We start from the raw sequence: 12,491 nt of genomic DNA on the forward strand, positions 1-12,491 counted from the left end.
TAGGGAAAAGGTATTGCCCCTTTACAGCAAATTGATTGAAATCTTTATAAGATGAGCAGCACCAGGCTTTCATTTATGTTTTTCATTTTGAGGGAGCACTATTATAAGCAATGTTGTTTTCAAAGCTCTGAGCTTCTTGTTGATTATTTATCTGTAAAGGACTCTAAAGTAGATTCTGAGTGAGAATGCAGACTTTTATAGAAGTGATAAAGTAATGAACATGTACTCATAAAAGATTCTTCTGACTTTTTCTAAAAGGTTAGATTTTGAGTAAATCATAATAAAGCTCAAAGGACTAGAGACAAAAATTAGTTAACAAACTCAATATAATTTGCTGGAAGCATTCCTGTTTTCCCAGTTCTCTGAACAGTACCATACATCCAACCATCATCAATTGGTTGCACATTGATGATATAATCACCATCCCTGAAGGAAACTTCATCTTCATCTTGAGCACTGTAGTCATACATAGCTCTGTATGTTCTCTGTTGAAGGAAAGAAAACAAAGCTGTAAAGTCTCAAGCCTAAACAGAAATAGATCGCTTATCTTCTTTGAACTAAGAAAACAAAAAGAGCAGGACAAAGAACATATGGAGCAATGCAGACAGAGATATCACAAGTCACCTGTTGAAAAGAAACAGCATAACCCCCACTCTGTCAAATATACAAGAAATACTGCTCCGTTTTCTGAGTACCAAAATAACTATTTCTGTGACCCTACATTGCCCAAAGTCCTCATACAAACAAATCTCAAGCCATTCACTGCCTCATTAAATATTCCAGCTGTTGTTTCATATGTTCACTAGTAACAGTTCATTTCATTTAGCCATGGCTAGCTGTGCTTCTGCTCCCTATTTGCATGATTCCCAAATAACTTCTCCCATGTCTTCAGTACAGACAAGAAACACAATCTTCATACACGTCATTAACTTTGCCATCTCTCTGTAAGTCCTTCATTTCATTAGAATTTCACTTCAAATTAAGAATTAGGAATATATTATTATCTAATTTAAAAAAAAAAAAAAAAAAAAAAAAAAAAAAAAAAAAAGGATGAGATTTCAAAAAGTCTGCAAAAAAGTTTTATGAATACTCATTTTTGCATATTCAGATAAAATATTAAACAGAACACAAAATCCTATCATTAGCTAAGCTAAATTTCTCTATGACTCTGGCTACTGTAAACCAAGATTTCCACTTTTTTTTCTAAATAGAGTATTTATTTCTATTCACAACCAATAAAATGCTATAATTTACTGGAATTCAAAGTAGATTTTCAAACTCAGAGGGAACAGTATCCCTTTCTATCTTAACAGCAGAACAAAACTAGCTCATTTTAAAATTCCCAGGAGTACTTTCCTTTCTGTATCCCTTCTCTCAACAGAAGTCAAGCACGGCTCAAGCATCACTGATAATATTAAATTTCCCATATGTCACCATATCGAGCTGAATTTTTCTGGTACAATGATTTAAAGAGAAAAAAGGTAAAAACAGACAATTTTTTAGTTAATGCTTATACGATTGTTTGAACCTTTTAAGAGACAGCAAACTTTGTTCTGTTTCCCAGGTGAGGAAAACTGAATTAGTTTTAGTCCATCTCATACACTTATTTGAGTGATTTTTAAATGGCATTATTTTCAGAAAAAATGCAGATTCCTCCACACACAGCAAGTAGGCCATGTCACATGTTGGAAATGTGGGAACATCTAGCCCAAACCTTATAGAGCAACTCAATATTACCATTCCCAAGCTGGATGTACACTTTTTGTCTTCACTCTGCCTTTATCATTGGTACAGTAGATTAAACACTACAGAGAAATCAACTCCTGGTTAAACACTAGGCACCACTACATTTCCTGAATAGCCTATTCTGAACTCTGTTTGAATCTTGCTCTGTATAAATGTTCTCTGCCATACCTTGTAATGTTGCTTTCCTACAGGGTGTGACCAAGAGCGATTCTCAACCAGAGGTATGTGATTTCTTGGTGGTTCAATAACATCTTCCAAGGATTCATGGAAGGTGATGAAAAAAAAGCATCATTGTTTATGCACTAAATCAAACAAACTAGTTGGGAAGGTTCTATCATCACTGAAAATTCCTTAAAAATTCACCAACTAGAAAACTAGCCATCAGTAAACCCTAAGGAACAGTCTCTGCCTTTGAGAATAATGTTTTCCAACTATTTCAACTCTCCACTGAATCTTGAAACTAACTCCATAAAAACAATGAAATATGCTACTACAATAAGCTCAGCAGTAGTTGGCTGTTTAAACAATGTATTTTTTAAAAAAAAAGTCCATTTACAAAAACTAAGTCTGTATCTGGCATGAGGCAGAGAATGGGTTTTCCCCTGAGCCTTTCTTATATGTCTCTTAAATGGGCAAAGACTGGGGAAGAAGTTAGACTTTTATTAAACTAACATACAATTGGAAAAAAACAGAGAAGCTTGTGCTCACCCAGAAGGATGCTCACTCATTCTTGGAACATCATGGAACAGGACTTACAACCGCTGTCTCCTTTAAGGCAGCTTGACTACATCACTGTGGTGGCACAATTTTGAAGACAAACTGGTAATTTCAAACTTTGAAAAAAATTATTAGGGCCCTAAATTCTGCTGAGAAACCTAAATGTATGGCCTTAACACCTAATTAGGTGCTAAATGGCTGTCAGGAGAAATCTCCATAATAATCCTGTTAGCATTTAATACCTAATTATTACTTCAGAGTGTAGTCTGGGTTATATAATTGAGAATTATAATGCTTAAAGGACTCAAAGCAGGGATTTTTAAAATGCATTTTTGTGAATTATTCCTCTTTCAGTAGTGAATTCAGCAGGTACTGAGAGTCCAGGAGGGTTTAAGAAAAGGCTAGGGTTTTGTAAAACAGTGAAATACTTATCTCCCACCTCCTCAAACTTACAGCTACTGTTTAGACTTGAACAGTAAGTCTTGTGCATTTGTAGAACTGAAGCCCAGCTCTCATATTCCCAGACAAATGTGAGCTGACAGATGCGTATTTCCACTTCATCTACCAGTTTGTACTTATTCCACAGACTGTTTCTTGCAAGCAGCAGTACCTGTTGCAGGATCCTTCAAACAGGACAGTTACAAAGGAAAGCCAATTTGCAACATAGATTTTTTTTTCTTCCCACTTCTAGTTATCTAAAGGCATAAGAACACTCTCTCTTTGCAAAGATGCAAACAGCCCTCAGAGGTCTGTTGCCAAACATTCTATACTCCAAGCAACAATTTAATCCATTATGTGGATAATAGAAAGTGAGCAAAAATTAAGAAGCAGAAAATAATGCAAATTATCTGGCAGAAAAAAACCTACTCAAAGGCTGTGTTATGATCATGCCTGATACAAAACACAGCTCAAAATTAAATAAACTAAAACTGGAAAAAACAGAAATTAGAACATTTATGCTTCCCAATATAGGAAACTGGTGGACATTATTATAAAATGAACTTATGTCTTTTGGGGACCCCTAGTGCAACAAACCAGCTGAAATGAGTAGGTTTAACTACAGTAGCTAACTTTTCAGTCACCCTCACCCCAATATAACCTGTGGGATCTTAATCACTCTCACACTGGGGATTTCCTGGCAAAAATCAGGTGTCACCTTCATGATTTTTAGTTAAGACTCGAAAACCATTTGTGCTCCGAGATAAGTATTGAGGCCCAGATTTCTTTCCTCCCACCTCTTACCCCCTCCTTACCTTCTTCTCTTACTTATTTATTCCCTCTTCCTGGCTTAACCAGATAAGGATGCATCTCTGGCAGTATCGCTGCAAGCCCAGAACTGAAGAGGCAGCTGAAATGAATCTAACATTGTGTACATTTCTCAGATCTCCCTGACCATGGCCACACTGTATTTGAAAAGGATTTCAATGCTGCCTTCCATCTTAAAACGGTGCAAAAGCACATTCTCAGCCTGCGGTTTCCCCAAGAACACACTGGGAACCCCATTGTGTCATTCCAATAGCTGAGTGTAACATGTCCAGCACACCTGGTTAAGCTGTACAAGCTAAAGAAAAGATCGTCCTTTGATGTGAAAGTGCAAAGACAAGGGAACCTGTCAAGTTTCTATCCATATCCAAGATGCCTGTTTTGGAGCAGAATCATCATCCTGGGGGGTGAAAAGATCACACTCTGCCTTCCTCACCAGACTGGCAAGTTAGCAGTCAGCACCACACCAGCAGTCCTTGAATTTCTCTGTCTGGAAATGTTTGGGTGTTATTGTTTGCAAGGAAATGCACTCAGTTATTAACTGCAACAAGATTAATTCAAACTATAATATCTGCCATTTCCTTTTTTCCATAATAAACAGCTATTACCACTTAAAAGAATGTCAAATGACAAGTGTGCCACTTAAAGGGATAAGAAATACTGTTGAATCACAGAATTGCAGAATCACAGAATCTTAGGGGTTGGAAGGGACCTCGAAAGATCATCTAGTCCAACCCCTCTGCTAGAGCAGGATCACCCAGAGCACATCACACAGGAACTTGTCCAGGTAGGTTTTGAATGTCTCCAGAGAAGGAGACTCCACAACCTCTCTGGGCAGCCTGTTCCAGTGCTCTGTCACTCTCACACTAAAGAAGTTTTTTCTGATGTTTACGTGGAACCTCCTATGTTCCAGTTTGTACCCATTGCCCCTTGTTCTATCACTGGACATCACTGAAAAAAAGCCTGGCTCCGTCCTCCTGACACTGCCCCTTAACATATTTGTAAACACTGATGAGGTCACTCCGTTCCTTATGTGCTGGATTTGAAGGCTATTTTGTTCCCTATTGACCAGCAAATCTGCTGGCAAAGCCCAGGTTTCCAGGTCTCTTTTTGGACTCTTCCCCTTTTGGAAAGCAGCCATCTCCCTAAGTGCCTTGTGATAGGCTTGGAAATTAAAGGCTGAATTCCAGTATCAGCTGCCTCACTGCTGTCACGCAGGTGTCCAAAGAGTTTCTCAGGTTACTTGCTCACCCAAAGACACAAGTATCTGAATCCCAAATTTCTCAGCAAATTAGCCCACTCAATCCCCAAGCAGCTTAGAAGTGACAAGCCTGAAAGCACTCAAACCTCACAGAAATTCATAATCTTTACAATATAAAATGCCATAGACTTTCATTCTCAAAGACAAATACAGATTTCAGTTAATCTTGAAAACAGTATTTTACCGGTCAGTAAGCTCAAAGTTTTACTCATAATTAAATATTTCATCTTCTCTAAAAAAGGTGAGAGAAGTGGTAAATATAGATCCATTCAAAATAGTTTAAAATTTAAAATTGAAAATTGATATTTTTAAGAAAAATGGTGACTGGACCTGAACTACCAAATCTCCAGGCAGTGATATGATTAAAAATATGATAAAAAATATAAACGTTGAAACTGAACCTTATATATAGAGTGCAAAAAGAAAAAGAAGCTCGATTTCCTAAAAACCCCAGCTGAATACCATCAGCTTTCCTTCCATGACCAGTTCTTTCTAAAATGAAATATTCACTTCAACTTTACACTCCCATCCACCACAGCTAAGAACTTCATGACTGTGGCCATGGTTTTGTGATAAAGCTTCTCCTTAGTTGCCCAGCAGTATAGCTCAGCTTGGATCAGGGACGAGTGGGTACATGACTGTTCTCCTGAATGAGAAAGAGCACCCCAAAATAGAGTCTGAGCCAGCTTTATACAAGCAACAACCGGTAATTTAGGTAGGCATAAGACTGCTAGTACAAAATCAGCATGTCAAAAAATTTGAAACAAATCTAAACCAACAGAGTGATCTTAACAGATCAGTGTTTTTCATCCAGTCCTAGTAGCCTGAATTCATAACAGGGCACAACATTAAAGCTCAACCTGTGAAATACTGTCTAAGTATTTACTGTTTGTTTTAAGCAGGTAGAAGATGCAGTTATTTCTCTCCTTTCTGGAAATCAGAGATTTTTATTCATTCTGACATAAAAGTTTTTGCCACTGCCCTCAGTCACTTAAAAGTTTTTTATACATGAGGACCATCACATTTAGGACTAAGACAATCAAATATTCCAACTGAAGAACTTGATGGGAACAATTCATTCATATTTAAGAGAGATTTCACAATAGTTGATCATGTTGCTCAACAAATAACATCATTATTTAAATCCAATACTCACCAGACTTGCTGAATGAGGCTGTGAATGCATGGACCTCATGGATGACATACTGGTCTGGTGCATGTACCCATAGCCTTGGGACTGGCTTTGCTGATATGCCCCAGGGAGAACAGGGGCTGTGTGATAAAGAAATACAGAAATGTTAACTAAGGGTTTTTTTAAAGTCTTTATCTAGTATTTTGTAGAAACTGTAGATTTGCACTGTAAATAAAAATACCTCAGTATGACACATTTCTGAATGATTTCCATATACAACATAAGGCTTTTCAGAGGTTGAATTACACATAAATGTAGCCAAAGCTTTAGCAATATATCCACAAATACTATCAAGGTTAGTTGGAAGGAAACGCTTAACATACCTTTAAAAGTTTGACCATAAAAAGTCATACAAAAACTTGAGACATGACTAGCTCAATTCTCATACTGCCATAGACAATGTGCTAAATATCATGTGCCATGAACTAATTTTTTAAGGAAAGATTGATGAAAAAAAGCTACATAGTAATACAGTTTTGAAATACTTCAGTAGAAATTATCGACAATGAATTCTTAACTCATTGCAAACCAATTTTTATTTATTGGGCTATGAAGAAGGATTGTGATTCCCAGACAGAGACAGAAATGTAAAAAAGTGAGCCCACAATTGGATTCTTAGTTTATTCTGATTCCATCAACATTCTCAGACAAACACAAAGAGATCAAGATTACTTAAATATTTTCAAGTCCACCTTTTTCAGAATTTAACTCTTACCACACAATAGCACCATCTTTCTCACACATACTTGATCCACATTATTTTAACAACTACATTATTTTACCAATCCTATATGACTTGTATTGTACCAAGTGCTGCTGAAACAGTTAATACAATCAACAAGGACTCCCTACCTCTACTGCTTACTAGGAAAGCCATTCATAAACCTTCCATTACCTCTCTAACATCTTACTTTGGCAAAACAGAACATGCTAAAAAGATGTTTGATCAAAAATCTGAGAGAAATAAGCACAGCATGAGTATTCACTATTTTCCTAGCAAGACCATTAAGCATTTTTAAAGCAAAATTGCTTGCATGTTTTGCAAGAATCTCATGCACTCCAAGAAGAGACTTCTGCCTTGTTTGGATAAAATTTGCCCATTTCCACTGTTATTTACCAGAATTTTACTAGTTCAATTCTGCTGATAGTCCTTCAAGTGGTCTATTTAGCTGGTATTTTAATTACTCTGACAAAAGCTGACTTTCACTTACAGGAGATGGAGACCATGCAGACCATAAGTCAAAAAATCTCCAACTATGGAGTCATTCAGCAGTCCACTACATTCTGAGATATATTTCTCGGTCTTGCAGGGAAGTGGAGAACCCTTCTGGAACAGCCATCACATACAGATTCAAAAAGGAGCAAAGGAAATGTAGGAACTAATGGGGTTCACAATGTATAGAAGAACCCATGACTTGTAAAATGAAACTACTCCATTTAAAAAAAATAAAAGAAGTATTTATATTTGCAGTAATAATACTCCGCCCTTCTCTGCTGCTTGAGTGATTAAGACAATAAATGCATATGAAAAAGACTTACCAAAAAAATGTTTGCTAAACTATTACAGAAAGAAAAGCCAGCCTTGTGCTTTCAGCAAGGTGTTTTACCTACCCTGCTTCCACAGCTAACAAAATCATTGATTTCAGCAAAGGTTTTTCTTTAAACATCCATTTAGTTTTAGTTACCGTATTCAAAGGCACTACATATGTAATTACAAATTGGGATGTTAGTTTTTGCTCTACTATACTTGTAAAGACAATTAATGCTATAACTTTAACTAGGGTTTTTCTGATTTAGAAAACATTTGCAACTATTGTAATGAATAGATCGCTTTGTTATGTGAGTGAAATTAAAGTGATACATAGTCAGACTGGAACATGATGAATAATGGATGTTTTGGAGTTGCCAAGTTCACTTGATGACATATGAGCACAAAGACATTCTAAAGCAGTTTAATCATCAGAAAATTGCTGCTTGTTAACATGTTCAGAGGATTATCATGCATTAAGTGAATAGTCCTAAGTAGTTTATCAAATCATTTATGTTTCAGTGTTGTTACAAGCAATTTTACATGAATAGATACAGCCCTTCATGAGAAAATAGAGAAAAACATAATTTAATCAAAGGTTCTGCCATCAAGCCAGAATTAATATATTTTGCCTAACTCACAACCCACATAAATGTAGGTCAGTTTACAGAAGCCAAGAGAGTTTCATCTCCTCATTGTAGCAGTGAATTGCTTATACGGGTTGAAAACAGAGAATAGCTTAAACTTTTTAACTTAACAGAAAGTAGTATCTTAAGCTGACATTGGCTGCTGACCAGCTGCCACCCTGCCTGCTCTGCAGCCACAAAGGTAGGTTTTCCCTGGTCCCTGGCAGGGTCAGACACCCTGACAGTCCCTTTCTTCTTCCTAAGAGAAGTGAAGACACTGGTAGAAACTCTTTAGTTTTTATTCCTTCTCCCCAAAATGGATTTTTCTCAATTCTTGCCACCTTGTTGGTGTACAGCAGCAAGGCTACTGATGCTCAGCTTCACAGGCTTATTTTGGGGAGGATAGGCCATGCTTCCTGCCTCTGTGACAACTGTCAGCAGCAGGTCTGAGATGCGCATTCCTCTTTTGCAATCAGCTTCTCACAAGCTGAGAGAACTCTGTCAAAGTGTCTCAGCAAACTTGTTTGCTTATTTACATGCAATGATGAAAACTGTAAACCCAGAGAAACAAAGCTTTTCTTCCAAAGCAGGAGAAAAATTAGGAAACATTAAAAGCTGAAGTATTAGAAGATTCTACACAAACAAAAAGAAGGAATTTCTAGGATTAGCTTTGCTAATTATCTTCCAGTCATTTATTTAGGTATTAGAAATATGAGCATATATGCAAAAAAAATTATCAATCGTTTTTAACTTTTTTTTTTTTTTTTCAAAAAATAGCTAGGACATGTCCAGATGGTTTTCTATTTGGAAGACAATTTGGCAATCACATGAATAAGCAGGTTAGAGAAGATACAATAGATCTGAGATGTGTTTCTGGTTACATATAGATAATTCAAGGTGAGATAAAATGATGCAGAAAAAGAGTTTGACTTTTCTTCATCATCATCATCCATAGTTAACTGCAATCTTTTGGCTCAGACCAAAGTATAACGTTCTATAACATCATTGACTGCAGCAGCAGCAGCAAAAGCAATGGTTTTAGTTAACCTAAGGGAACAATAAAACACAGTGGTGGAACATGAAATTAATTTAGCTGAAGCCAGAGTTATTGCTGAGGGCTGATCATTGCTCCCAGCAGCACAGGTGGATGTTTTTTCTTGTTGTAGTAAGATTTTACCAGATGCATCCTGATGTTTCAAAACTTACTTTTTCTCTTGTATCACTTACCAAACAAGCCAGATACTAATTTTAAATTATATACTTGAAGGAATTTATCATATTTCTCTTATTATATCTTTATAGGGTTCTCCAGAAAAAAAGAAAGAGAAATACAAATGAACACAATAAAAGACAAACAGAGAGGAAGGCTCTAAGAAAAAGAAGAACCTGAAAGAATGATAGTGGGTATCAACTTGCTGCAGCAGACAGGAGGTCTGCAGAGCATGTACCAATCAGGACATGCTTTGAGAAGGACTGGGAAATTAAAAGGCTAGACTGTGGAAACAGGAAAGGAAAAATTAAGAGAGCATCGTAGAACTACAAGGTTAAAAAAAAAAGTTGACGCTGAAAAATCATTTTAAGGGTAGGTTTCAAGTTAAAATATTTTCTCAAAACCATACTTTCATTCCTCTGTACAGCAGAACCTCAATAATCCATGGTAAAACAATGTATCCCCACTGCTAACTACTGCATTTTTCCTGTTTATTAAAATACATGCCATTTACTGGACCAGATATAAAAATAATCATTTCATTTACTTTTACACACATCATGCAATTTTAAGCGTTTATTTCACTTTATGTGTTGGTGTTATCTCAACTCAGGTTTTCCCTACTGAGCTACTAAGACTTCAGAGAACTCACTAAGAATATTGCAACATTTTGTAATAACAACCACAACATGAGGGAGCAGGAAGTAAAAAGAAAGAGGATTATTATTATGTACTTAAATCTATTGTCTATAAGACGATGATCAAGCGTTAGATTTTCAGAAGAGCACAAAAGTTGCAACAGAGCCAGAATCATATGTCTTTGTATTACTCATCTTATGACTAGATCCCTCCAAATAGATGAAGCTGCTTATGGGAACCATGTTGCTCCACATATCAGAAGTCCTTCCCCTGTTTTGCCTTGCTGCTTCCTTATTTTCCACAGGTTGCAACATCTAGACCAGCCCTTACGGTTTTAGAAAGTCTCTCCCACAGCTTTCCATTCCTTCTTTCTTCTGCCCTTCTCTTAGAAATTACTCAGCTATGTCCCATGCAGCAGAAAACACTGTCAAAGTAGGGACGCAATCACACATGGGGAAGTGTAGGCCTAGAGTACACTTCTGGGGTACTCAGGTACACCCCACATGTTGTTCGTGTGGATGGGTCATTGCCCAAACTGCACAACCAAGATACAAAACTACATAGCAAAGGAGATAAGACCTTTGGGTAATTTTTGCTGCATTGAAGTTGCTGGATAATAACAACTGGCACCTTTTTAAAGCCTTCCCCAACAAGTGTCATGGAGGTAACTTAATATAAGCTCTACCTCAGTATTAATTTTGCTTGTTTGTTTTCTCATTTTGCCCAGATGTTGGCTGCTGCTCCCCATCATCAAAATACTTTAAGTGTTTAGGGTTAAAATTTGTATTGCAAATCACATCCTTGAACAAAGTGGTATATTATCATCACTTACCAAGACTGGCATACTTGAATACAATCAATAGTTTTCACCTCTTTCCCGAATCTAATGGAATTCAGTGTTTCTAATAAGAAAACTACTTCCCTCCCTCCTGGAGCTGTCTCATCAAAATTTGCAGCAAGACTTTTGATGAAAAGGTACTAATCGTACTGAGTAAGTACAGGAAAAATGGAAAGAAAAAAAAAAGGTAGATAGGTAGATTATAAGAGAAATAACATTTATTTCTATTTGTATTTGAAGTTACATTTTAAATATTTTAACATTAAATAAATTTAAGAAAAGGAAACAGTGAAAAGAGACAATAGAGTACAAAAGAACATACAATTAAAAAATAAAAAGGTCAGGATAGAACAACTAAGGTTGGAAGAGACCTCTAGAGATAATATAGTTTGCCCCCCTTCTAAAATCAGGGCCAAATTTGCAGTTAGGTTAGGCTAGGTTGCTTAGGGTCTTGTCCAGTCAATTTTGAATTCAGGATGGAGACTTCCAGTACACCTCTTTGGGCAACCAGGCACCCTCTGATTTCTCCTCATTATTTCCCATGCTGTGTATATTCCTGTGTAAGTTCCTGAGGTGAGTTCAGCTCACTTTTGTGTCAACCACACAGGTATCTTGAGAAACAGTTCTAAGCAGAGATCTGAAGAAGGCTAATGCATGCATTTTGCAGAAGTTTCCAACCTGTCCAAGCATGAAAGGGAATCCCAGAATTTAATTAGAGTTTAAAAGAAGACTCATATCACAGGCCAATCAGAAACAAGAATCTTGATGCTTTGGCAGCAAGTAAGGCAGGACAGATACAATGAGGATAGTATTTGAAAGACATAGAAAGAGAAGAAAAGTGGCTTGGTTGCTACACCAAATGAGCTTTTAGCAGGCTTTTTAAGATGATGTGCTAAACATAATTCTCTGTTGAAGTTAAGAGTGCTGAAAGATCTCAGCAGGAGTCATGAGGTGATGCCTTGCAAAGAGATTATAGGCAGTCCATTCTTGATTCCCACTGCATATCGGAGATTGATGCTCCGTGAGTTGGCTGAGGCAATCCAACACCCCTACTACCCTTTCTCTTTCTCTCAGCTGAGCTGTTTTTCTGCTGGCTATGTCAGCTCAGCAAGGGATCAGACCAGCAACAGACACAGTGCAAGGAAGGAGGCAGGACCAGGTACCCAAAGTCACAGGCAGCAGAAGGCAGCACATTGCTAGATCAGCTCAGCTGTCCCAAGGTATATCCCCCCAAGCACTGTCTCCATTCAGATGTTCCAGCATCCACCTCCAAACAATGCATCCTCCATCCCGTGTAATATAGGACACTCCCATGTGCTAGCACATGGTATGCACTGCTCAACTACTTTTATCCTTGGTCTCCACAGTACCTCAAAATAAGTCACAGTGGAAGTTTAAAGACTAAGCCTAATGCAGTCAGCAAGAGCTGATTACCATATAGTAAAAAGATGAATGACAGAACTTAAAGACT

At 37.1% G+C, this 12,491-nt stretch overlaps 1 protein-coding gene across 1 annotated transcript in view; it reads right to left on the minus strand.

The window, feature by feature from the left end:
* Positions 1 to 308: 308 nt before the first annotated feature.
* NEBL (nebulette) overlaps positions 309 to 12,491 on the minus strand; it is a 90,225-nt gene continuing 78,042 nt past the window's right edge. The window contains exons 27-28 of the mRNA XM_010006953.1: positions 6,144 to 6,259; positions 309 to 485 (exon numbers count right to left, since the gene is read on the minus strand). Coding sequence (XP_010005255.1) covers positions 309 to 485; positions 6,144 to 6,259 — 293 coding nt within the window. The remainder of the gene's footprint in view (positions 486 to 6,143; positions 6,260 to 12,491) is intronic.

This window comes from Chaetura pelagica, unplaced genomic scaffold (genome assembly GCF_000747805.2).
Source record: "Chaetura pelagica isolate M959 unplaced genomic scaffold, ChaPel_1.0 scaffold17, whole genome shotgun sequence".
NCBI lineage: Eukaryota > Metazoa > Chordata > Aves > Apodiformes > Apodidae > Chaetura > Chaetura pelagica.